Raw genomic sequence first — 27789 nt, 5'->3', positions numbered from 1 at the left:
TTTTCTAGATATGCAAAAATAAATACACATGTCCTTATAAATTATGATTTCTTGAACAAGTTTGTGGCATGAGTCTTTTGAAATTGTTTGCCATGATGGTTTGTCTGCCCACCATTTTTGTCATTTTTGCAAAGAAATTAAATTTTTTCCAAGTATATCACGACCACGTATTTATTCTAATATGTAGTTCATTAAAATTAATTTATTTATTTCATGTAAAATAATTTTAATTTTATTTTTATGTAAAATAATTATTTATTTTATGCAAACTAATTTTACTTATATAAATAATTATTTACAATTTTAACTTATGCTTCCTCTTAAAATGATTTATCACTAATTTTCTTCTCATCTATTTCTTCTATTTTCAGGTATGTTCCATTCAAATTGAACCAATAAACGCAGCAACAATTTATCTCTGTGAGAGATGTGTAATTGATTGGCTCTACCTTTCATCTGTGCTTTAGATTCTAATCTATCTTTGTATGTTCGAGAAGAACCATCGAAAAAATTGAATTTCTTTGTTGGATAGGCGAGGAATGTATTAACATCGAAGTAGTGGACCAATATGTTGATCCCTTGTTGTCTTGTTTGCTCCCTTCATGACTTACCTGGCCAGAGCTACTTCCAAGATCCCAGGCTTTAGGCCTTGGTACAAGACTAAAGAAATAATTTTCAAAGCTACAATATTTTTTTAATCCATTTCCATGCATAATCCTGAAAACCTAAAAAACCCTAAACATGTGAATTTTGACCGCGATTTATTTAAAACGCCGTCCAGCGATTTTTTCTCGTTTTTGAATTTTTCTCATCTATGAACGTTACTGTTACAGCATTTGCAAAAAATTCGCAGGTGTAAGCGGTTTTCTAATTTTAAGTAATTTCTCATTTAGAGTTAGTTAGGGCGCACATGCCATTGTTTTATAAGGAGGTGATACAGAAAGTGCATTGTTCCTTTTTGAACATCTAAATCTCAAAAAAAAAAAATGGTAAAACCTGCTAAAATATCATAAAGGTCAAGCTTGTAGAGAATTTTCACAGCTTCAACATTTGCTCTAATCCCATTTTATTAGGACTTTCGGTTTCCAAGCGAAATCGTGAAAACCTAAAAATCTGAACTTTGACCGCGATTTATTTAAAAAGTGCTCCGGCGATTTTTTTCTTTTTTAATTTTTCTCAGCTATGAAGACTGTTGAAAAAAAAAATGGTAAAACCTGCTAAAATATCATAAAGGTCAAGCTTGTAGAGAATTTTCACAGCTTCAACATTTGCTCTAATCCCATTTTATTAGGACTTTCGGTTTCCAAGCGAAATCGTGAAAACCTAAAAATCTGAACTTTGACCGCGATTTATTTAAAAAGTGCTCCGGCGATTTTTTTCTTTTTTAATTTTTCTCTGCTATGAAGACTGTTGATTCAGAATCCGCAAAAATTTCCCAGGTGTAAGCACCTTCCATTTAAAGTTGGTTCAGGCGCACCGTGGGAAGGGTCATGCCACATTTTTATACCCTCCACCATATTGTAACACATGGAAATATTCATCGGAGTCCCTATAAAGTATATATACTCTTAATCAGGATAAAATTGTAAGTCGATATAACAATGTCCGTCTGTCCGTGCGTCCGTCTGTTAAAATCAAGATTCAGCTCGCAATTTTAGAGATAGAGCTTTGTAATTTGGTATGGAAATTTCTATTACATCTAGGATGTTTGGTATTGCAAATGGGCTATATCGGTTCACGTTTTGATATAGCTACCATAGAACGGTTTGGGTGCCACCGTGATGCAATGGTATGCACACCCGCCTTGCACACATAAGGTCGTGGGTCGATTCCCCGGCCAGGCAACATCAAAACACTTTTCAACGGTGGCGAAATACCCATCATTACTGTTGGCGACATTTCCTGAATATTCTGAATATTTCAGCCATGTAAAACTTCTCTACAAAAGTGGTGTCTAAAGCTGGGTACACATTGTCAGTTTTGAGTGACAGCCTTGTTGTTGCTTGCTAGTGTGGCCGTTCATTTTTGTCATTCATCATGCAACCACAAAATATTTTGTGGTTGCTGGACGGTTGGACAGTTATCGATAATTGCAAAAAATCGTCATTCAAAACTGACAATGTGTACTATACTTTAGACACGCCGTTCGGACTCGGTGATAAACTGTTGGTCCCATATCATTGAGCTAATATGTATCTGGGTGCACTCATTGATATAATTATACCATAGAACGGTTTTGAAGGTTTTTGCCTCATTTTTACACCGAAATGGCTTGGTACTTAGTGTCCGTTGGGGGTATAAAACTTTTCCCCAGAATTTTGTTGGTATAGGTCCACGCCTTCATGTAGCCCCCATAGAACGGTACCTCCCGATTTTCGGTATTTTGAGGGTTTTGGCCTCAATATTCCACAAAAATGGCTTAAATTTAGTATTTAGTCGTCTTTGCTGGTATAAAACTTTCTCTCAGAAATTTGTCGGTACAGGCCACGCCTTAATATAGACCCCATAGAACAGTACCTTCCTATTTTCGGTAATTTGAAGGTTGTGGCCACAATAACCCATAGCAATGGCTGAAATATGGTATTTAGTCTTTGTTTGGGATATTCAGCTTACTCCCAGAAATTTCTCGGTACAGGTCCACGCCTTAATATAGCCCCCTATCGAACGGTACCTCCCGATTTTCGGTATTTTGAAGGTTTTGGCCTCAATATTCCACCGAAATGGCTGAAACTTGGTATTTAGTGTTTGTTGGGGGTATACAACTTTCCCCCAGAACTTTCTCGGTACAGGTTCACGTTTTAATATAGTCTCCACAGAACGGTACCTCCAGATTTTCGGTATTTTGAAGGTTTTGGCCTCAATTTTACACCGAATTGGCTCAAATTCGTTGCGGCTATTAAACTTTCCCCAGAAATTTGTCGGTACAGGTCCACGCCTTAATGTAGACCGCATAGAACGGTATCTTCCTATTTTCGGTATTTTGAAGGTTGTGGCCACAATAACCCATCGCAATGGCTGAATTTTGGTATTTACGTTGTAGGTAAAAACCTTTCCGATTGAAATTCGTCGGTATAGGTACACGTTTCGATATAGCCCGCATAGAACGGTAACTCCCGATGTTCATAATCCTGAAGGTTGTGACGTCAATATCCCACCGAAATTACTAAAATGGTTTATTTAGTCTTCCATGGGGTTATAAAATATTCCAGAAGAGAATTGTCAGTATAGGTCCACGTCTTCCTACATCGCCATAGAAGCGTACCTCTTGATTTACGGCATTTTTAGGAACATTATCTTACCAAATATCGTAAATTTGGTATTTGGTCTTCTTTCCGCCAGAAATTTGTCGGTATAGATCGACGTTTCGATATAGCCCCCATATAACGGTACTTCCCGAATTTCAGTATTTTGAAGGATACCCATATTGTTGTTTAAAAAGATTTATAATCTTCGTTTAGAAGAAGCTGGTCTTTAGACACTCTGGACTTCTGTGAGAGTACCCTTAGTATCCCGTGAAAAGACCTGGTCTGGCCTTCTATCAACAGATATCCTTCTGATCTACTACAAGGAGCCCTTCTAGTCTTCGTTTAGAAGAACTACCGGCCATCTTTGAAAAGACACATAGTTCTTTAATGAGAAGACCCACTGGTCTTCTATGAAATAATCTCCTAGTCTTCGTTGAGAAGACCTTCTTATCTTCTGCGAGGAGACCCTCTGGTCTTCTTTGAGAAGACCCTGTGGTCTACAGTGACACGACTACAGGTCTTCTGTAAGAAGATTCGCAGTTCTTTTATGAGACACCCACTAGTTTTCTAGAAGAAGACCTTCTAATATTCGTTGAAAAATCTACAGTTCTTCTTTTATGAGACGACCCACTGGTTTTCTAGAAGAAAACCTTCTAATCTTCGTTGAAAAAATCTGCTGATCTGGACTTCCACAAGAATATCCCTTAGTATCCCGTGAGAAGACTTTTTGGCTTTCTATCAAAAGATCTTCCACTTTTCGTTTAAAAGAACTACTGGTCTTTTTTGAGAAGACCTACTGGCCAGCTTTGAGAAGACCTACTGGCCAGCTTCTGCGAGGAGACCCACTTGTCTTCTATAAGAAGACCCACTGGCCTTCTCTAAGAGGACCTTCTACTCTTTCACTCTCGTTGAGAAGACATTCTAGTCTTTGTTGAGAAGATCTGGTGGGCTTCTGCATGGATATCCTCTAGTCTTCTGTGAGAAAAACTATGACACCATTTTTTTATTCTTCATTGAGAAGGATCGAGGAGACATTCCGGACTTGTATGCAAATACCATCTGGTCTTCTAGAAGAAAACCCTCTGGTATTCTCAGAGAAGACCTTCTGGTATTCTGCAGTTCATGTATGAGATGGCCCACTGAGAAAAGCTTCTGGTTTTCTTAGAGAAAACCTTTTAGATTTCTGAGAGAAAATCTTTTGGGTTTCTGAGAGACGACATTTTGGTTTTCTGAGAGAAAATCAAATGATTTGCTTTCAGTTCTTTGTTGCGAAGACCCACTGGACTTCTATGAAAACATCTTCTAGTCTTCGTTGAGAAGACCTTCTTATCTTACGGACACCCACTGACTTTCTCCGAGAAGACCCTTTTTCTGAGGTGTAAATACTACAGGTGTCCGGCAAAAAGACCCGGATTTTTTTATTAGAGAACCCACTGGTCTTCTATAAGAAGACCTTCTAGTCTTCGTTGAGAAGATCTGCTGGCTTTTTGCTAGGGTTACCTTTTATTGTCTTAGGGAAAATATTCTGATCTTCCATGACAAGACCTTCTGGACTTCTATGAGAAGACTATCTGATCTTCTAGAAGAAGACCTCTCAGTATTCTGTTAATAGGCAGGCCTCTCGGATTTGACTCCCTTAACTATGTGGCGAGTGGCCATCTTCACATACGAAGCCGAATGATTGTCCGGTGGACGTTCAACCCTTCTCTTGGCCCCTGACTGTGAATCCTCACGCAAGCCTATCGAGTCTCTCTGTCTGTCTTCGGGCCACTGGTCTACCTTGGGATTGTGGGACCGTCAGTCTTATCAGCCACCAGACTCCCTGTCGCACCATCCTTCCTCCTTAAATCAGCTGCCCTAGGGACTGGACTTGTTTAGTGCCGCTGAGTTTGCAGTTATATGTTTACTGGATTTCTGCGAATTCGAAGCTCCAGAACCCCTTCAAATTCCGTTTGACCCAGTACATTAACGGTGGTCAAATCCGGAACTGTGCCTTTTCGATTCTTCCTTTGGCTTCTGAGCGTGAGCCACCTTGGAGTAGTATGATGTTGTTTGGGACGATGGAGACAAGTGTGTGGCCACGCCGTAAGCATCATAGGTGTCCCCAAGGGAGCCAGACAGCGTGGAACCATCGGTTTCATGATCAGATTGATCAGATCCGGTGTTGTCATTGAAGTTCTTGCACGTTCGATAGGTAGCAAAAGCTTCAAAAGCTTCTCTATGTGCGGGTATCTCCTCTCGAGTCGCTTCACGAAGCAAAGCTTTAACCTTATCTCACGGAATTCCGTCTGCAAAACATATCCTGTGGATTTATTCGCGAACTTGGAAAAATATTTGCAAGTTATTATGTGGTCGGGGTTTGGGAGAATGAATCATCTCGTCATGGCTGGGAAAGACAAATCTGTCGGAAACGGCCCAGCAACCTTCCTCCGAGGGAGTTGCTCCCTGATCACCTTGGTCGCTTCTCTCTAGAGCAACTGTGGAGGACGCCTCATTGTTCGATTGAAATGGGATGAACCCTGGCCAAGGCCTTGTGCAACTGCGGCAAGCATCGTAGGTGTACCCAAGGGAGCCGCACAGCATGGAACCAAGTGTTTCATGGACTTCATCAGATCCGTTGTAGTCATCGTAGGTTTTTGGACTAATAACTACCCCGGGCCGAGGAAAAGGATTCCGTTCTATGTGAGGTTGTTTCCTTTCGAGACGCTTCACGAAGCAAATCTTTAAACTTATCATCCGGAATTTCGTCTGCAAAGCATATCCTGGGGATTTGTTCGTGAATGTGGAAAAATATTTGCAAGCTATTATATGGATTTGGAAGAATGAAATGTCGGAAATGAACAACGTACTTTCCTCTGAGGCAGTTGTTCCCTGATCGCCTATGCTGCTTCTCTCTAGAGCTACTGAGGACAAGATACGATGAACTTAGTGTTCATCTTCCCAGTTGCTCACGGGAGAACTTTCCCGACCTAGAGTCGCTCTCTCCATAAGTAGATCGATAGGTAGCGAACGTTTCTTAATGTAAGTTTACTTCCTCTCGAAGCTTCCGGCATTTCGGTTGCGAAACATTTCCTGGGAATTAGTCTGCGAACTTAGAACAATTTTACACCGCTCTCTTATTGGCCTTTCTTTGACGTGGTTTATTACTTTTGACGATTGAGGATGTGGGAGAACGATTTACCTTGTCATGCAGGTTTGTCGGAAATGACCGACGTTCCATCCCCTGAGTGGGATGTTCATTTGAGATATGATGAACTTAGGTGGTGTCTGTTTTTTTTGCGCTGGGTGCGCGTTATCCAGAGGTATGCTGTGATCGTCATATAGGATATAATTGTTATTAGTTAAATTTAAATCGTCCATGAGCTATTTGTCAAATTGGAGAACTGAGTATGTAATAGCGTATCCAAAACAGAAACTCGGCGTCAAAGCCTGATACACATTGAGGCGCCCAGGTAGCAATGAGACTGCGTTCTAATACAGTCGGTACCCCACTGTAAAACTAAAAACACCAAACTTTTTTCCGACAAATTTCTCTTTGACACAAACTTCAATATTTCACAAACAATTTATTTGTATTGTCAAAAATATTTGCAAACAATTTCAAAATAAGAGCCAAAGAAGGAAAGAAAAATCTTCTCGCCAAAACAAATGCTAAATTAAACGTACAAATGCAATGCATACAAAATGAAGTGAAAACCCAAACAAATCTGCAAAAAAAGAAAAGTGTTAATGGCCAACATTAATTCCATGTGAAAAATAACACGAAGAAAAAAAGAAGACTTAAGGAAAAAGCAAAGCTCCACGGCAACCCAAGATACCCCAAAGCAAAAAAAAAAAAAAAACACATTGTGCAAATCCAGCTACCCAACCATGGCTTTGTTTCCCTCATCCTCGCGACCGCGTAGCCTCATGGAACAATTGTTGGCTCGCAAAATTGAAGCTGCTGCCCAATCAGTTACCGGCCCGGGTGGTACACGTTTGCGGCGCACAGATTCACTAGACTCCACCAGCAGTATTGGGTCATTGGGGTCGCTGGTATTGGGTGATGATGTATGCCGCTGTGATGATTGCCTGCTGGGTATTGTGGACTTGTATGTGGTTAGTGCTGAGGCTGCAAAGAAAAAGGTAAGCGAACAACAAACTTAACGGCTAGTTTAAGCGTGGTGTGGAAAATCTAAATGCCTTGTAGACGGCATTTTGATTGACTTTAAACAAGATATTTGGCTAATTAAGCGCTAATTACAATTGCAAGGAGGAAGGAGAGATAAGTTGAACAAGTTGGTGGACAAAGATCAGTTCACAATGATTTGGAGAGGAAAAGAAAAAAGCAAGGTGAAAAAGTTGTAATGCCTGGAGTGTGGTTGAAGATTAAAAAGGATTTTTCATATCTACTGCTGGGTGTAGCCTTGGTGTTGTTGTTGTATTGAACAACAATTAAGCCAAATGTGGTAAAATATGAGCGAGGAGTAGTTATGCAAGGCTAAAGTAAAGCTATACGTACATACATATATACAAAAAAGGAAGTTAACTTTTTTCAATTTCCGAGAATTTCGAATCAAGAGCCACAGCCCCATGTTAAGAATCTACTTTTCTAAGGCAATTATTTTGTAATTTTTTAATTTGTAATTAATTATTGAAACCACTACCAAAATAGGCCAAAGTGGAAGGCCATAAAATCGAGCATAAAACAACAACAAAATACAAACAAAATATTTATTGCTCTGATATTTGCAACATAACCATATTTCATAAAAAATCCCTCACAAATTCCATCCCCTAATCCCTAAGGAAATCCCAAGGAATGATCTTCGATTTGTGCCTTTTTTATTTTTCATATCCCAGGGAATTTATTCCATGGTCCTCCGGTCTAAGAAATCACAACTTCAGGTGCTAAAAATTGCCTTATTACAAATACCAACAACAGCAACAATGAAAACATTGTCTTGCCCATTACCATTCTAAGCTGAGCATTGTCATGTTTGCTGTCAACGGGAACAATGCCTCCATATTTGCCACCACCAGCATCAAAGCATCAACGCTTTTGGCGGCAACCATTGTGATGCATTTGTCAAGCAAGCCTATTGCCCCCTTAAGGTATGATCTGATTTTTATTGGACAGCTAACAAACAAAGCCAACCAAAAGCAAACGCAGCAAAAAAAAAATATATATATCTGTGAAAATATTTTGCAGCCAGCCATAATTAACCTGTCGGATATTTGGCATTTCTTTTATAGTTTGTTGTCGTTAGCGCTGTTGTTTGTTGCTGCTATTATTGTTGTTCAAAGGAGTGCCACACGTAGACCAACAAACACTTGGCCATTAGTTTCAGGTGGAATGGAAAAAATCCAAGGAGTTGCAAATTATGCCTTCAATGTTTATTTATCGACCATCGGCAAGCATTCAAGGAAGTCAGGAAAGAGAATTAGAAAGAGAAAAAATGGCAAGAAAGATATCAACAGCACAAGAAAGCCTTATTGGATGCATGTGGTTTCGAGTAGTGCAGGTGTTGTAACTCAAAATGTGGGTAGCACAACAAAGCAGGATACACAGAAAAATTTAGATTTTTGATAGGAATTTACGGGAGGAAGTATTTAAAATTAATTTTTGTTACTATTAGCAGACCTCAAGCACCCTTTCTTTGAGAAAGGGACTATAAAAGCACCCTTTCTTTCAGAAATGGACTATAAAAGCACCCTTTCTTTCAGAAAGGGACTATAAAAGCACCCTTTCATTCAGAAAGGGACTATAAAATCACCCTTTCTTTCAGAAAGGGACTATAAAAGCACCCTTTCTTTTAGAAAGGGACTATAAAAGCACCCTTTCTTTCAGAAAGAGACTATAAAAGCACCCTTTCTTTCAGAAGGGGACTATAGAAGTACCCTTTCTTTGAGAAAGGGACTATAGAAGCACCCTTTATTTGAGAAAGGGACTATAGAAGCACCCTTTCTTTTAAAAAGGGACTATAGAAGCACCCTTTCTTTTAGAAAGAGACTATAGAAGCACCCTTTCTTTTAGAAAGAGACTATAGAAGCACCCTTTCTTTTAGAAAGGGACTATAGAAGCACCCTTTCTTTAAGAAAGGGACTATAGAAGCACCCTTTCTTTTAGAAAGAGACTATAGAAGCACCCTTTCTTTTAGAAAGAGACTATAGAAGCACCCTTTCTTTTAGAAAGGGGCTATAGAAGCACCCTTTCTTTTAGAAAGGGGCTATAGAAGCACCCTTTCTTTTAGAAAGGGGCTATAGAAGCACCCTTTCTTTTAGAAAGGGACTATAGAAGCACCCTTTCTTTAAGAAAGGGACTATAGAAGCACCCTTTCTTTTAGAAAGAGACTATAGAAGCACCCTTTCTTTTAGAAAGAGACTATAGAAGCACCCTTTCTTTTAAAAAGGGACTAAAGAAGCACCCTTTCTTTTAGAAAGAGACTACAGAAGCACCCTTTCTTTTAGAAAGGGACTATAGAAGAACCCTTTCTTTTAGAAAGGGACTATAGAAGCACCCTTTCTTTTAGAAAGCGACTATAGAAACACCCTTTCTTTTAGAAAGGGACTATAGAAGCACCCTTTCTTTTAGAAAGGGACTATAGAAGCACCCTTTCTTTTAGAAAGGGACTATAGAAGCACCCTTTCTTTTAGAAAGAGACTATAGAAGCACCCTTTCTTTTAGAAAGGGACTATAGAAGCACCCTTTCTTTTAGAAAGGGACTACAGAAGCACCCTTTCTTTTAGAAAGGGACTACAGAAGCACCCTTTCTTTTAGAAAGGGACTATAGAAGCACCCTTTCTTTTAGAAAGGGACTACAGAAGCACCCTTTCTTTTAGAAAGAGACTACAGAAGCACCCTTTCTTTTAGAATGGGACTATAGAAGCACCCTTTCTTTTAGAATGGGACTATAGAAACACCCTTTCTTTTAGAAAGGGACTATAGAAGCACCCTTTCTTTTAGAAAGAGACTACAGAAGCACCCTTTCTTTTAGAATGGGACTATAGAAACACCCTTTCTTTTAGAAAGGGACTATAGAAGCACCCTTTCTTTTAGAAAGGGACTATAGAAGCACCCTTTCTTTTAGAAAGGGACTATAGAAGCACCCTTTCTTTTAGAATGGGACTATAGAAGCACCCTTTCTTTTAGAAAGGGACTATAGAAGCACCCTTTCTTTTAGAAAGGGACTATAGAAGCACCCTTTCTTTTAGAAAGAGACTATAGAAGCACCCTTTCTTTTAGAAAGGGACTATAGAAGCACCTTTTCTTTTAAAAAGGGACTATAGAAGCACCCTTTCTTTTAGAAAGAGACTATAGAAGCACCCTTTCTTTTAGAATGGGACTATAGAAACACCCTTTCTTTTAGAAAGAGACTATAGAAGCACCCTTTCTTTTAGAAAGGGACTATAGAAGCACCTTTTCTTTTAAAAAGGGACTATAGAAGCACCCTTTCTTTTAGAAAGGGACTACAGAAGCACCCTTTCTTTTAGAAAGGGACTATAGAAGCACCCTTTCTTTTAGAAAGGGACTATAGAAGCACCCTTTCTTTTAGAAAGAGACTATAGAAGCACCCTTTCTTTTAGAAAGGGACTATAGAAGCACCCTTTCTTTTAGAAAGGGACTATAGAAGCACCCTTTCTTTTAGAAAGGGACTACAGAAGCACCCTTTCTTTTAGAAAGGGACTACAGAAGCACCCTTTCTTTTAGAAAGAGACTATAGAAGCACCCTTTCTTTTAGAAAGGGACTATAGAAGCACCCTTTCTTTTAGAAAGGGACTATAGAAGCACCCTTTCTTTTAGAATGGGACTATAGAAGCACCCTTTCTTTTAGAAAGGGACTATAGAAGCACCCTTTCTTTTAGAAAGGGACTATAGAAGCACCCTTTCTTTTAGAAAGAGACTATAGAAGCACCCTTTCTTTTAGAAAGGGACTATAGAAGCACCTTTTCTTTTAAAAAGGGACTATAGAAGCACCCTTTCTTTTAGAAAGAGACTATAGAAGCACCCTTTCTTTTAGAATGGGACTATAGAAACACCCTTTCTTTTAGAAAGAGACTATAGAAGCACCCTTTCTTTTAGAAAGGGACTATAGAAGCACCTTTTCTTTTAAAAAGGGACTATAGAAGCACCCTTTCTTTTAGAAAGGGACTACAGAAGCACCCTTTCTTTTAGAAAGGGACTATAGAAGCACCTTTTCTTTTAAAAAGGGACTATAGAAGCACCCTTTCTTTTAGAAAGAGACTATAGAAGCACCCTTTCTTTTAGAAAGGGACTATAGAAGCACCCTTTCTTTTAGAAAGAGACTATAGAAGCACCCTTTCTTTTAGAAAGGGACTATAGAAGCACCTTTTCTTTTAAAAAGGGACTATAGAAGCACCCTTTCTTTTAGAAAGGGACTACAGAAGCACCCTTTCTTTTAGAAAGGGACTATAGAAGCACCCTTTCTTTTAGAAAGGGACTACAGAAGCACCCTTTCTTTTAGAAAGAGACTACAGAAGCACCCTTTCTTTTAGAATGGGACTATAGAAGCACCCTTTCTTTTAGAATGGGACTATAGAAACACCCTTTCTTTTAGAAAGGGACTATAGAAGCACCCTTTCTTTTAGAAAGAGACTACAGAAGCACCCTTTCTTTTAGAATGGGACTATAGAAACACCCTTTCTTTTAGAAAGGGACTATAGAAGCACCCTTTCTTTTAGAAAGGGACTATAGAAGCACCCTTTCTTTTAGAAAGGGACTATAGAAGCACCCTTTCTTTTAGAAAGAGACTATAGAAGCACCCTTTCTTTTAGAAAGGGACTATAGAAGCACCCTTTCTTTTAGAAAGGGACTATAGAAGCACCCTTTCTTTTAGAAAGGGACTACAGAAGCACCCTTTCTTTTAGAAAGGGACTACAGAAGCACCCTTTCTTTTAGAAAGGGACTATAGAAGCACCCTTTCTTTTAGAAAGGGACTACAGAAGCACCCTTTCTTTTAGAAAGAGACTACAGAAGCACCCTTTCTTTTAGAATGGGACTATAGAAGCACCCTTTCTTTTAGAAAGGGACTATAGAAGCACCCTTTCTTTTAGAAAGGGACTATAGAAGCACCCTTTCTTTTAGAAAGAGACTATAGAAGCACCCTTTCTTTTAGAAAGGGACTATAGAAGCACCTTTTCTTTTAAAAAGGGACTATAGAAGCACCCTTTCTTTTAGAAAGAGACTATAGAAGCACCCTTTCTTTTAAAAAGGGACTATAGAAGCACCCTTTCTTTTAGAAAGGGACTACAGAAGCACCCTTTCTTTTAGAAAGGGACTATAGAAGCACCCTTTCTTTTAGAAAGGGACTATAGAAGCACCCTTTCTTTTAGAAAGGGACTATAGAAGCACTCTTTCTTTTAGAAAGAGACTATAGAAGCACCCTTTCTTTTACAAAGGGACTATAGAAGCACCCTTTCTTTTAGAAAGGGACTATAGAAGCACCCTTTCTTTTAAAAAGGGACTATAGAAGCACCCTTTCTTTTAGAAAGGGACTATAGAAGCACCCTTTCTTTTAGAAAGGGACTATAGAAGCACCCTTTCTTTTAGAAAGGACCTACAGAAGCACCCTTTCTTTTAGAAAGGGACTATAGAAGCACCCTTTCTTTTAGAAACGGACTATAGAAGCACCCTTTCCTTCAAAAAGGGACTGTAGAAACACCCTTTCTTTTAGAAAGGGGCTATAGAAGCACCCTTTCTTTTAGAAAGGGGCTATAGAAGCACCCTTTCTTTTAGAAAGGGGCTATAGAAGCACCCTTTCTTTTAGAAAGGGGCTATAGAAGCACCCTTTCTTTTAGAAAGGGGCTATAGAAGCACCCTTTCTTTTAGAAAGGGGCTATAGAAGCACCCTTTCTTTTAGAAAGGGACTATAGAAGCACCCTTTTCTTCAAAAAGGGACTTTAGAAGCACCCTTTCTTTTAGAAAGGGGCTATAGAAGCACCCTTTCTTTTAGAAAGAGACTATAGAAGCACCCTTTCCTTCAGAAAGGGACTGTAGAAGCACCATTTCTTTTATAAAGGGGCTATAGAAGCACCCTTTCTTTTAGTAAGGGGCTATAGAGCACCCTTTCTTCTAGAAAGGGACTATAGAAGCACCCTTTCTTGTAGAAAGGGACTATAGAAGCACCCTTTCTTGTAGAAAGGGACTATAGAAGCACCCTTTCTTGTAGAAAGGGACTGTAGAAGCACCATTTCGTTTAGAAAGGGACTATAGAAAACACTTTCTTTTAGAAAGGGACTATAGAAGCACCCTTTCTTTTAGAAAGGGGCTATAGAAGCACCCTTTCTTTTAGAACGGGACTATAGAAGCACCCTTTCTTTTAGAAAGTGACTATAGAAGCACCCTTTATTTTAGAAAGGGACTATAGAAGCACCCTTTATTTTAGAAAAGGACTATAGAAGCACCCTTTCTTTTAGAAAGGGGCTATAGAAGCACCCTTTCTTTTAGAAAGGGGCTATAGAAGCACCCTTTCTTTTAGAAAGGGGCTATAGAAGCACCCTTTCTTTTAGAAAGGGGCTATAGAAGCACCCTTTCTTTTAGAAAGGGACTATAGAAGCACCCTTTTCTTCAAAAAGGGACTTTAGAAACACCCTTTCTTTTAGAAAGGGGCTATAGAAGCACCCTTTCTTTTAGAAAGAGACTATAGAAGCACCCTTTCCTTCAGAAAGGGACTGTAGAACCACCATTTCTTTTATAAAGGGGCTATAGAAGCACCCTTTCTTTTAGTAAGGGGCTATAGAGCACCCTTTCTTCTAGAAAGGGACTATAGAAGCACCCTTTCTTGTAGAAAGGGACTATAGAAGCACCCTTTCTTGTAGAAAGGGACTATAGAAGCACCCTTTCTTTTAGAAAGGGACTATAGAAGCACCCTTTCTTTTAGAAAGGGGCTATAGAAGCACCCTTTCTTTTAGAACGGGACTATAGAAGCACTCTTTCTTTTAGAAAGTGACTATAGAAGCACCCTTTATTTTAGAAAGGGACTATAGAAGCACCCTTTATTTTAGAAAAGGACTATAGAAGCACCCTTTCACAGGGTCGGCCTCGTCCCGACTATAGCCTTTGCTCACTTGTTTCCGTCTTCTGTTTATAGAACATCTTTAGACGGTTTTCTGACTATAGAAGATCTTTAGCTTTGAGAAGGTCTTCTAGTTATAGAAGAATTTTAGAAGGTCTTCTGAGTGAAGTCGTCTTCACTCATTCGTAAGGGGTTTTCTAACTATGGATGATCTTTATAAGATCTTCGGGGTTGTGCTGACCTTTAGAAGCTCTTCTGATTTGAGAAAGCTTCCTAAGGTCTTCTGAGCTGGGAATTACTCTGAAAGGTCTTCTGACTATAGACGACTTTTATACTGTTTTAAGATTTAAGAATACCTAATGTAGATATATTGATTTATTGATCTGCAGAAGTCCCTCAACTTTGAGAAGTTCTTCTAATTACAGGAGGACTTTAGAAGGTCTTCTGGGTGTAGATGTCCTTTAGAGGGTCTTCTGACTATGAAAGATATAATAGATCATCGGTGTTGTGCATATCTTTAGAATGCCTTCTGACTTGAGAATACTTGTCGTAAGTCGTCTGACTTGAAAATACTTTTAGAAGAACTCCTACCTTTGAAGGTTTCTGACTATAGAAGACCTTCCGATGGTCTGCTGATTATAGACGACCTTCTGAAGGTCTGTTGACCTGGGAAGTACCCTGAAATGCCTTCTTCTGCCTATAGAAGACTTTTGATTCTGATTTGAGCAGATCTTCAGAACTTCCTTCGCTTTAAGAAGGTCTTTTAATTATAGGAGGACTTTAGAAGGTCCTCTGGGTGTAGACATCCTTTAGGAAGTCTTCTGACTATGGAAGATATAAAAGATCTTCTGTGTTGTGCAGATCTTTAGACGACCTTCTGACTTGAGAAAGCTTGTGGAAAGTCGTCTTACATGAAAAGTCATTTAGAAGGTCTTCTACCTATACACGGTCTTTAGAAAGTTTTCTGACGTAAGAAGTCAGTATAACTCCTCTTAGAGTCCGTAAAAGATTATTTAAAAAGAGTCCTCTAAAGAGTCTTTATGAAATTTACACTTATGGAGCTCTAAGAGTCCTCTAAAGATTCTTTATGAAATTCACGCTTTTTTTAATAAATCCACGCTTGGGGCGCTCGCTGATTCCTCTAAAGATTCTTTATGAAATTCACGCTTTTTTTAATAAATCCACGCTTGGGGCGCTCGCTGATTCCTCTAAAGATTCTTTATGAAATTAACGTTTTTTTTAATAAATCCACGCTTGGGGCGCTCGCTGATTCCTCTAAAGATTCTTTATGAAATTCACGCTTTTTTTAATAAATCCACGCTTGGGGCGCTCGCTGATTCCTCTAAAGATTCTTTAATAAATCCACGCTTGGGGCGCTCGCTGATTCCTCTAAAGATTCTTTAATAAATCCACGCTTGGGGCGCTCGCTGATTCCTCTAAAGATTCTTTAATAAATCCACGCTTGGGGCGCTCTTTGATTCCCCTAAAGATTCTTTAATAAATCCACGCTTGGGGCGCTCTCTAATTCCCCTAAAGATTATTTAATAAATCCACGCTTGTGACGCTCTCTGATTCCTCTAAAGATTCTTTACTAAATCCACGTTTGGGTGCTCTTCGAGCCCACTAAAATTCTTTAATAAATCCACGCTTGGGGAGCTCTATGAGTCCTCTAAAGATTCTTTAATAAATCCACGCTTGGGGCGCTCTCTGATTCCTCTAAAGATTCTTTAATAAATCCACGCTTGGGGCGATCTCTGATTCCTCTAAAGATTCTTTAATAAATCCACGCTTGGGCCGCTCTCTGATTCCTCTAAAGATTCTTTAATAAATCCACGCTTGGGGCGCTCTCTGATTCCTCTAAAGATTCTTTAATAAATCCACGCTTGGGGCGCTCTCTAATTCCCCTAAAGATTATTTAATAAATCCACGCTTGGGGCGCTCTCTGATTTCTCTAAAGATTCTTTAATAAATCCACGCTTGGGGCGATCTCTGATTCCTCTAAAGATTCTTTAATAAATCCACGCTTGGGGCGCTCTCTGATTCCTCTAAAGATTCTTTAATAAATCCACGCTTGGGGCGCTCTCTAATTCCCCTAAAGATTCTTTAATAAATCCACGCTTGGGGCGCTCTCTGATTCCTCTAAAGATTCTTTAATAAATCCACGCTTGGGGCGATCTCTGATTCCTCTAAAGATTCTTTAATAAATCCACGCTTGGGCCGCTCTCTGATTCCTCTAAAGATTCTTTAATAAATCCACGCTTGGGGCGCTCTCTGATTCCTCTAAAGATTCTTTAATAAATCCACGCTTGGGGCGATCTCTGATTCCTCTAAAGATTCTTTAATAAATCCACGCTTGGGCCGCTCTCTGATTCCTCTAAAGATTCTTTAATAAATCCACGCTTGGGGCGCTCTCTGATTCCTCTAAAGATTCTTTAATAAATCCACGCTTGGGGCGCTCTCTGATTCCTCTAAAGATTCTTTAATAAATCCACGCTTGGGGCGCTCTCTGATTCCTCTAAAGATTCTTTAATAAATCCACGCTTGGGGCGCTCTCTGATTCCTCTAAAGATTCTTTAATAAATCCACGCTTGGGGCGCTCTCTAATTCCTCTAAAGATTCTTTAATAAATCCACGCTTGGGTCGCTCTCTGATTCCTCTAAAGATTCTTTAATAAATCCACGCTTGGGCCGCTCTCTGATTCCTCTAAAGATTCTTTAATAAATCCACGCTTGGGGCGCTCTCTGATTCCTCTAAAGATTCTTTAATAAATCCACGCTTGGGGCGCTCTCTGATTCCTCTAAAGATTCTTTAATAAATCCACGCTTGGGCCGCTCTCTGATTCCTCTAAAGATTCTTTAATAAATCCACGCTTGGGGCGCTCTCTGATTCCTCTAAAGATTCTTTAATAAATCCACGCTTGGGGCGCTCTCTAATTCCTCTAAAGATTCTTTAATAAATCCACGCTTGGGGCGCTCTCTGATTCCTCTAAAGATTCTTTAATAAATCCACGCTTGGGGCGCTCTCTGATTCCTCTAAAGATTCTTTAATAAATCCACGCTTGGGCCGCTCTCTGATTCCTCTAAAGATTCTTTAATAAATCCACGCTTGGGGCGCTCTCTGATTCCTCTAAAGATTCTTTAATAAATCCACGCTTGGGGCGCTCTCTAATTCCCCTAAAGATTATTTAATAAATCCACGCTTGGGGCGCTCTCTGATTTCTCTAAAGATTCTTTAATAAATCCACGCTTGGGGCGATCTCTGATTCCTCTAAAGATTCTTTAATAAATCCACGCTTGGGGCGCTCTCTGATTCCTCTAAAGATTCTTTAATAAATCCACGCTTGGGGCGCTCTCTAATTCCCCTAAAGATTCTTTAATAAATCCACGCTTGGGGCGCTCTCTGATTCCTCTAAAGATTCTTTAATAAATCCACGCTTGGGGCGATCTCTGATTCCTCTAAAGATTCTTTAATAAATCCACGCTTGGGCCGCTCTCTGATTCCTCTAAAGATTCTTTAATAAATCCACGCTTGGGGCGCTCTCTGATTCCTCTAAAGATTCTTTAATAAATCCACGCTTGGGGCGATCTCTGATTCCTCTAAAGATTCTTTAATAAATCCACGCTTGGGCCGCTCTCTGATTCCTCTAAAGATTCTTTAATAAATCCACGCTTGGGGCGCTCTCTGATTCCTCTAAAGATTCTTTAATAAATCCACGCTTGGGGCGCTCTCTGATTCCTCTAAAGATTCTTTAATAAATCCACGCTTGGGGCGCTCTCTGATTCCTCTAAAGATTCTTTAATAAATCCACGCTTGGGGCGCTCTCTGATTCCTCTAAAGATTCTTTAATAAATCCACGCTTGGGGCGCTCTCTAATTCCTCTAAAGATTCTTTAATAAATCCACGCTTGGGTCGCTCTCTGATTCCTCTAAAGATTCTTTAATAAATTCACGCTTGGGGCGCTCTCTAATTCCTCTAAAGAGTCTTTAATAAGTCCACACTTGGGGCGCTCTCCCGATTCCTCTGAATATTCTTTAATACATCCACGCTTGGGGCGCTCTTTGATTCCCCTAAAGATTCTTTAATAAATCCACGCTTGGGGCGCTCTTTGATTCCTCTGAATATTCTTTACTAAATCCATGCTTGGGGCACTCTCTGATTCTTCTAAAGATTCGTTCGTTCGCTTTCTGATTCTTCTAAATATTCTTTAATAAATCCACGATTGGGGCGCTCTCTGATTCCTTTAAAGATTCTTTAATAAATCCACGCTTGGGGCGCTCTCTGATTCCTCTAAAGATTCTTTACTAAATCCACGTTTGGGTGCTCTTCGAGCCCACTAAAATTCTTTAATAAATCCACGCTTGGGGAGCTCTATGAGTCCTCTAAAGATTCTTTAATAAATCCACGCTTGGGGAGCTCTATGAGTCCTCTAAAGATTCTTTAATAAATCCACGCTTGGGGCGCTCTCTGATTCCTCTAAAGATTCTTTACTAAATCCACGCTTGGGGCGCTCTCTGAATCCTCTAAAGATTCTTTAATAAATCCACGCTTGGGCCGCTCTCTGATTCCTCTAAAGATTCTTTAATAAATCCACGCTTGGGGCGCTCTCTGATTCCTCTAAAGATTCTTTAATAAATCCACGCTTGGGGCGCTCTCTGATTCCTCTAAAGATTCTTTAATAAATCCACGCTTGGGGCGCTCTCTGATTCCTCTAAAGATTCTTTAATAAATCCACGCTTGGGGCGCTCTCTGATTCCTCTAAAGATTCTTTAATAAATCCACGCTTGGGGCGCTCTCTAATTCCTCTAAAGATTCTTTAATAAATCCACGCTTGGGTCGCTCTCTGATTCCTCTAAAGATTCTTTAATAAATTCACGCTTGGGGCGCTCTCTAATTCCTCTAAAGAGTCTTTAATAAGTCCACACTTGGGGCGCTCTCTGATTCCTCTAAAGATTTTTTAATAAATCCACGCTTGGGGCGCTCTCTGATTCTCTTAAGATTCTTTAATAAATCCACGCTTGGGGAGCTCTCTCATTCCTCTAAAGATTCTTTAATAAATCCACGCTTGGGGCGCTCTCTGATTCCTCTAAAGATTTTTTAATAAATCCACGCTTGGGGCGCTCTCTGATTCTCTTAAGATTCTTTAATAAATCCACGCTTGGGGAGCTCTCTCATTCCTCTAAAGATTCTTTAATAAATCCACGCTTGGGGCGCTCTCTGATTCCTCTAAAGATTCTTTAATAAATCCACGCTTGGGGAGCTCTCTCATTCCTCTAAAGATTCTTTAATAAATCCACGCTTGGGGCGCTCTCTGATTCCTCTAAAGATTCTTTAATAAATCCACGCTTGGGGCGCTCTCTGATTCCTCTAAAGATTCTTTAATAAATCCACGCTTGGGGCGCTCTCTGATTCCTCTAAAGATTCTTTAATAAATCCACGCTTGGGGCGCTCTCTGATTCCTCTAAAGATTCTTTAATAAATCCACGCTTGGGGCGCTCTCTGATTCCTCTAAAGATTCTTTAATAAATCCACGCTTGGGGCGCTCTCTGATTCCTCTAAAGATTCTTTAATAAATCCACGCTTGGGGCGCTCTCTGATTCCTCTAAAGATTCTTTAATAAATCCACGTTTGGGGCGCTCTCTGATTCCTCGAAAGATTCTTTAATAAATCCACGTTTGGGGCGCTCTCTGATTCCTCGAAAGATTCTTTAATAAATCCACGTTTGGGGCGCTCTCTGATTCCTCTAAAGATTCTTTAATAAATCCACGTTTGGGGAGCTCTCTGATTCCTCTAAAGATTCTTTAATAAATCCACGTTTGGGGCGCTCTCTGATTCCTCTAAAGATTCGTAATTAAATCCACGCTTGGGGCGCTCTCTGATTCCTCCAAAGATTCCTTAATAAATCCACGCTTGGGGCGCTCTCTGATTCCTCTAAAGATTCTTTAATAAATCCACGCTTGGGGCGCTCTCTGATTCCTCCAAAGATTCTTTAATAAATCCACGTTTGGGTGCTCTTCGAGCCCACTAAAATTCTTTTATAAATCCACGCTTGGGGTGCTCTATGAGTCCTCTAAAGATTCTTAAATAAATCTCCACTTGCATACAGTTTAAAGTTCTTTAATAAATTTATTCTTGCTGACCTTAGATTCCTCCAAAGACCAGGCATGAAGTTCATTTGTCTGTTGATGAAAAAAATATAAAAAACTTCTGATAGCTTTCAATCCAGGTTTAGCTAAGACAAGTGGAATGTCACAGCCCTTGGTGTGCATTCAAGACCCCTAGTATCAGATTACTATTGCTATCTAAGAGCGAGCTAAGCTTTGGGTTTATTATCTCTTGTAAAGCTATTTATCAGTGGGAAATACAAGTTGAATTTAGCCAATATTTGTACAGTTACTAGGTTGTTCTCTTGATACCATAGACAGAACCTTATACAAAACTTTCCAATTTTTCACATTCAGCAACAAAACATAACATCAAAATTGCCATCTAGTTGTAATTTCCGGAACAGTATCTTTATCGGCATAAGGTTAGTGTCTTGACTGAGGAAATGTTGCCAACCACGAAAGTTGGTACCGTGTTTCTTGGTGATTCTCCAGCTATTCGAGACCTAAACCTGAATGTTTGTAACTAACAAACGAAAGTAACCAACTTTTTTCTTAAACGTGGCGTCATTTAAGGCATTCCATGGCCTGCTCAACTGCGTCGAGAATACTTACGGTTATAATACACGTTGAGCACATGGATTGTTCCACACTTAAGGACACTTAAGTCCTAAATCTTACAAATTTCATACCTGTCTAAGACTAGACACTCAACTAACGTCATAATGGGAAATACGATAAGGTAATCCATTTGAAGATAATTTACATCCGTACCTTTGTACGTTCCTATATTCTTCTCAGAGAATACCAGTTTGGCTTCTCACAGAAAACAGATGATCTTCTTATAGAAGACCAGTTGCTCTTCTCATAGATGACCAGTTTGTTTTTTTCTTAGAAGTTCAATTGGTTTCGTGAACCCAAATGGTTTTGTATAAGAAGACCCATTGGTTTTCTTTTTCATGGAAGGTCAGTTGAGTTTCTCAAAGAAGATAATTTGATTTTCTCATGAAAGATCAACTAGTCTTCTCTTAGATGATTAGTCAGTAGTACTCAGTAGTACTTTCAGAACTTTCATTACACCTACCAAGTTTCTTTCTGTGTATGTTAATCATCTTTACAACCTGTGCATTACTTTCCAGCAATTTTGTGTTGGTGATGATGGCGCCTCCCAAAGTGCTGGCCGCCTTCAAGCATCGAGAATTTATACTGGGGCATAGATGGCAACTTGACCACTACAAAAAAACTGCCACAAATAAATATGTTTCATTTGAAAATGTCAATGGGAATTTACGATTAAAAGGTGGCCCGTCTTTATAGTTAAACGATAAATGGGCAACAGCGGGAGATTAAGACGTTCCATTTGAATAAAAAAATTAATGCAAATATTATATAGTGAAGTCTTTACTAAAATAAGTGGGGATATAAAAATGGTTTCTTATGTAGGTCGTTGGAGTCTCTTTGAGGGGTGCATAATAATGTGGATGGTGTTTTAAGTTTGTCATTCGGTTTGTAACTCTCAAAGTTACGATTCCTTAAACGGTGCCATCAATATCATAAAATCCAGCCCAGCCCTCAAGGAGTTGGAAAATAGGAAATAATTGTTCAGAATAAAGTTCTATTGAAACAATCTAGTAATCCAGTAGATCAGTAAAATGTGGTTAAACAATAGTTTTCAAAGCTCAGCATAAAAAATTGCTGTTTTAAAAAAAGTCAATATTACCATGAAAAGCAAAGTTTAGGTGTTTTGCGTTCGCATTCATTTTCTTTCGACATAGTGAAACAGGCCCTTAATATTTTTACAGCGTGGTCTTTCAAAAAATATTTTTTATAGCCTCCACCATAGTATGGAGGGTATATTAAGTTTGTCATTCCGTTTGTAACACATCGAACTAATCATTTGCGACCCTATAAAGTATATATATTCTTGATCAGGATAAAATTCTAAGACGATCTAGCCATGTCCGTCTGTCCGTCTGTTGTAATCACTCTAGCGTCCGCAATAATTGAGATAGAGTGCTGAAATTTTGCACCCGAGGGTCTTTTTTTCCATAGGCAGGTCAAGTTCGAAGATGGTATATATCGGTCCACTCTTTGGTATACCCTAGGATTTGAGGTATTTTGACGTTCTTCGCCACATTTGCAAACCGAATTAGCTATAATTTGGCACTTAGGGTTCCTAGTGATCAACAAACTTATATCCCAAAGGATATGGGCATAGGTCCATGTTTTGGTATAGTCCCCATATAATGGTACCTCCCGATTTTCGGTATTTTGAGAATTTTAGCCACAATTTGTAACCGAACTATCTGCAATTTGACATTAGAGGTTCTCAGTGGTCATGAAACATCTCCACGAAACATCGTCAACATAATTCCATGTTTTGGTATAGCCCCCATATATCGGTACCTCCCGATTTTCGGTATTTTGAGAATTTTAGCTACACTTTTTAACCGAACTAGCTGTAATTTGCCATTTGAGGTTCTCAGTGGTCATAAAATATATCCACCAAACATCGTCAACATAGGTCCATGTTTTGGTATAGTCTCATTATAACGGTACCTCCCGATTTTCGGTATTTTGAGAATTTTAGTCACAATTTATAACCGAACTATCTGCAATTTGACATTTGAGGTTCCCAATGGCCACGAAACATCTCCACCAAACATCGTCAACATAGGTCCATGTTTTGGTATGGCCCCCTTATAACCGTACCTCCCGATTTTCGGTATTTTGAGAATTTTAGCTACAATTTTAAACTGAACTAGCTGTAATTTGCCATTTGAGGTTCTCAGTGGTCATGAAATATTTCCACGAAACATCGTCGACATAGGTCCATGTTTTGGTATAGCCCCCATATATCGGTACCTCCCGATTTTCGGTATTTCGAGAATTTTTGCTACAATTTTTAACTGAACTACCTGTAATTTGCCGTTTGAGGTTCTCAGTGGTCATAAAACATCTCCAACGAAACATCGTCAACATTGGTCCATGTTTTGGTATAGCCCCCATATATCCGTATCTCCCGATTTTCGGTATTTTGAGAATTTTAGCTGCAATTTTCAACCGAACTAGCTGTAATGATCGGTATTTTTAGAATTTTAGCTACAATTTTGTCTATTCAAAAATAATCGTCAATATAGGTCCATGTTTTGATATATCCCCCCATATAACTGTACCTCCAGATTTGCGGTAATTTTCAGTGGTCACGAAATTTCTTCACTAAAATTCGTCTACATGGGCCCATTTTTGAGGGTCTACATTGTTTTGATGAAACAACCCTCAATTTGACTCTTGAAGTTCCCTGCAGCTATAAAACTTTTCCGCCAAAATATTTAATGATAGGTTGACTCTTTGATATAGCCTCGTTGGTGGTACCTTTCACCTAGCTGAACACATTTTTTAGATTAGATTAGATAACACTGTGCAACAAAATGGAGGTGAAAGTCTGGGGCACGGAAAATTCCTCTAGGGGAAGAAAGGCCTTGGTGAGTATATTATGAACCCCGAAGGACAGATCCGCCGTGGGTCGAACTTTCGCGTGGGCCATCCGGAATTAGCGTTATATCTTTGTTCACTGTTGCTTAAGTGCTCTACAAAAACAACAAACAAAGATATAATGCTAATTCATTATGGCTTACAGGGTCTCTTGCAAAAACTTCATCACGCCATAACGCGGAAGTTCGACTCACGGCGCATCTGTCCTTCGGGGTTTTTAATATACAAACACCAAAGGCTTTCATCTCCAAAATGAATTATATCTGCCCCAACATTTGTGTTCACAGTGTAATTTAAGCAATAGTGGGAGGCAGTAGGAGTCTATCCATTGTCGAAAAGTTGTTCCACCTAAAATTGTGAAAGGACCCTAATTATTCCATTTTAATTAAGACTATTTTATGGTGGAGGGTATAAAAAGTTCGGCCCGGCCGAACTTAACGACTTTTTACTTGTTATTTCTGAGAAATATTTTTCTTATTTTTTTTTTTCATATTTATTGTTAAATATATTCTATTGCTCAGTTCCAGAACCGCAATTAACTATTATTTTTTTCGATATCATAAAGGAACAATTTTCATAGTCGCAAAAATCAGTAGATTCTTGCTGGTTTTGGAACAGACCATACATTTTTTAAAACATATTTTTCTAGACATAGTTTTTCAAAAAATATTTTTATTAAACAATTATAAAAGTATAATTATATGAAAAAATAATATATTTTTTTTAAAAATATTTTTATATTATTTGTTAAATGTTTTTCGTATTTTGCATTAAATATTTCTGATACTAAATTTTTTTTTCAGGATTTTTTTATATTTTTCAAAGGGCGGGCGATCTAAAAAAATATTTTTGATATTAAAAAATATATTTTTTTTTCATATTTTTTTGTAAAAACTGTTTTTCATATTTTTGTTAAATATTTCCATATTTAAAAATATATTTTTCAAGGATTTTTTCAAAAGATTGGTTTTTGAAAAATATTTTTCTAGACGTAGTTCTTTAAAAAATATTTTTATTATTTTTTTATTATACCCAGTAGGGTATTTATGGGTTTGCAGGCACGATTTGCTAACGAAATAGATGCTATCCTGTTACCATATTATTCTGCTGTTATCCGAGGCACAACTCTACCAATGTTACCAATCTTTCACATTTGGCAATAAGTGGAAATACCTACCATATCGATTTGTTAAATTTGCTCCATCTAACGGTCATTTTAGGAACGTCCGAGTATCTTTATCGACATTTGGTACGTGTCTTGTCTCGGGAAATGTTGCCAACTAAGAAAGTTAGTACCGTGTTACTGGACTATTGTCTTGGTATTCTTGACTGAAACCTCATTTACCTTTATTTTATCCATTTCAGACTCTGCTGTTCGCGTTGACGTGTATTCAAATTTCGACCACTTCCATACCATAATCTCTACATATAAATCTTCATTCATTCCACGAAATCTCCAACTAGTTTTGTATATGAAAATTTATGCTAATAAGTTTGTGTATAAACTGCACCTTGGGAGCGATCATACCGCAGCCATTTAAAGACACATCATCATAAATTGTGGGCCTATTAAATTTGGACAAGTGTTGGTAAAATGTTTGTACCAAAATTCCTATTCACACAAGATATTTTCGCCTCATTTCCAAGGAAAGGAAACAGACACAGCAAGACCAAAAAATTCACCCCCAATTGGTGGCTTTATAAATCATAAAGCAAAACTGAAAAACTCACACTCCTCGAATATTTTGCATAACATTCCAGCACTTGTGCCAAATGCTTTTGAGCCGGCTAACTCGCTCGCTGTCTGTTTGTTGCTCCAAGTTAACATTAAAACGATACGACACCATGTGCATGCAGCTGTTGTGTCTTGATCATTTACTCCGCCGCTCATACGGAGTGTGTCTCTGTGGCATTCATGAATTTAGCAGCGATAAATGTTCACCCACAGATAAGCCATGGATGGCATGGCAGACAGGTTGACAGATCTGGTTAGTGTTGGGTGAATGTGTGTGTGTTCTTTTATGGTTCTTCGTTTTACAGGTGATCCAAGGTGACAGGGACATTAGTTTGGTACACTAGGAACGAAATGTGTGTCTCAGGAACGTTAAGATCTTCTTGGAAAGAGGGGAAATTATTTGGTGGATAAATGACCACACAACGTGGGATAAATATTCCGACAACGTGGATAAATTACCCGCCAGCGTAGATGAATAAAGCAGACAATTAGAGTAATTATACCTCCGAAGTACATTAATTATCCACAAGAGTTATAATAAAATGTGAATAATTTTATCCATCAAGGTGGGTAATTTTGTCCACCAAGTTAAATAATTTTATCCACCAAGGCGGAAGATTTTATCCACCAAACTGAATAACTTTATCCACATAAGTGGATAATTTTACACACTAAAGTGGATAATTTTATCCAAAATAGAGGATAATTTTATCTACTAAAATCCATCATTTTATCCGCCAAAGTAGATAATTTGATCCAGCAAAGTAAAATGTTATCCACCAATGTGGATAATGTTATCCAGGACTGCGGATAATTTTGTCCACCACTGCGGATAATTTTTTCACCACTGCGGATAGTTGTATCTACCACTGTCGATAATTTTATCTACCACTGCGGATAATATGCCTTGCAAAAAATTCTTTAAAAAATCCACGCTTTGTGTTGGGCTAGGCCTTGCAAAAAATTCTTTAAAAAATCCACGCTTTGTGTTGGGCTAGGCCTTGCAAAAAATTCTTTAAAAAATCCACGCTTTGTGTTGGGCTAGGCCTTGCAAAAAATTCTTTAAAAAATCCACGCTTTGTGTTGGGCTAGGCCTTGCAAAAAATTCTTTAAAAAATCCACGCTTTGTGTTGGGCTAGGCCTTGCAAAAAATTCTTTAAAAAATCCACGCTTTGTGTTGGGCTAGGCCTTGCAAAAAATTCTTTAAAAAATCCACGCTTTGTGTTGGGCTAGGCCTTGCAAAAAATTCTTTAAAAAATCCACGCTTTGTGTTGGGCTAGGCCTTGCAAAAAATTCTTTAAAAAATCCACGCTTTGTGTTGGGCTAGGCCTTGCAAAAAATTCTTTAAAAAATCCACGCTTTGTGTTGGGCTAGGCCTTGCAAAAAATTCTTTAAAAAATCCACGCTTTGTGTTGGGCTAGGCCTTGCAAAAAATTCTTTAAAAAATCCACGCTTTGTGTTGGGCTAGGCCTTGCAAAAAATTCTTTAAAAAATCCACACTTTGTGTTGGGCTAGGCCTTGCAAAAAATTCTTTAAAAAATCCACGCTTTGTGTTGGGCTAGGCCTTGCAAAAAATTCTTTAAAAAATCCACGCTTTGTGTTGGGCTAGGCCTTGCAAAAAATTCTTTAAAAAATCCACGCTTTGTGTTGGGCTAGGCCTTGCAAAAAATTCTTTAAAAAATCCACGCTTTGTGTTGGGCTAGGCCTTGCAAAAAATTCTTTAAAAAATCCACGCTTTGTGTTGGGCTAGGCCTTGCAAAAAATTCTTTAAAAAATCCACACTTTGTGTTGGGCTAGGCCTTGCAAAAAATTCTTTAAAAAATCCACGCTTTGTGTTGGGCTAGGCCTTGCAAAAAATTCTTTAAAAAATCCACGCTTTGTGTTGGGCTAGGCCTTGCAAAAAATTCTTTAAAAAATCCACGCTTTGTGTTGGGCTAGGCCTTGCAAAAAATTCTTTAAAAAATCCACGCTTTGTGTTGGGCTAGGCCTTGCAAAAAATTCTTTAAAAAATCCACGCTTTGTGTTGGGCTAGGCCTTGCAAAAAATTCTTTAAAAAATCCACGCTTTGTGTTGGGCTAGGCCTTGCAAAAAATTCTTTAAAAAATCCACGCTTTGTGTTGGGCTAGGCCTTGCAAAAAATTCTTTAAAAAATCCACGCTTTGTGTTGGGCTAGGCCTTGCAAAAAATTCTTTAAAAAA

At 38.7% G+C, this 27789-nt stretch overlaps 2 protein-coding genes across 3 annotated transcripts in view; both read left to right on the top strand.

Moving 5' to 3' along the window:
- The window catches only part of LOC141399597 (uncharacterized), a 416271-nt gene that overhangs the window by 259783 nt on the left and 128699 nt on the right, over window positions 1-27789 (top strand). The gene's annotated exons all lie outside the window — the stretch shown is intronic.
- Window positions 1665-27789, top strand: part of LOC141399598 (inositol-trisphosphate 3-kinase A-like) — a 143778-nt gene continuing 117653 nt past the window's right edge. Inside the window, exon 1 of the mRNA XM_073978649.1 lies at window positions 1665-7370. Coding sequence (XP_073834750.1) covers window positions 7116-7370 — 255 coding nt within the window. The 5' untranslated portion in view covers window positions 1665-7115. The remainder of the gene's footprint in view (window positions 7371-27789) is intronic.

Source organism: Musca autumnalis, unplaced genomic scaffold (genome assembly GCF_047663935.1).
Source record: "Musca autumnalis isolate F117 unplaced genomic scaffold, ASM4766393v1 scaffold_3, whole genome shotgun sequence".
Taxonomy (NCBI): Eukaryota; Metazoa; Arthropoda; class Insecta; order Diptera; family Muscidae; genus Musca; species Musca autumnalis.
Note: the sequence above shows the minus strand (reverse complement) of the source record. Positions and strands in the feature narration are given on the sequence as shown.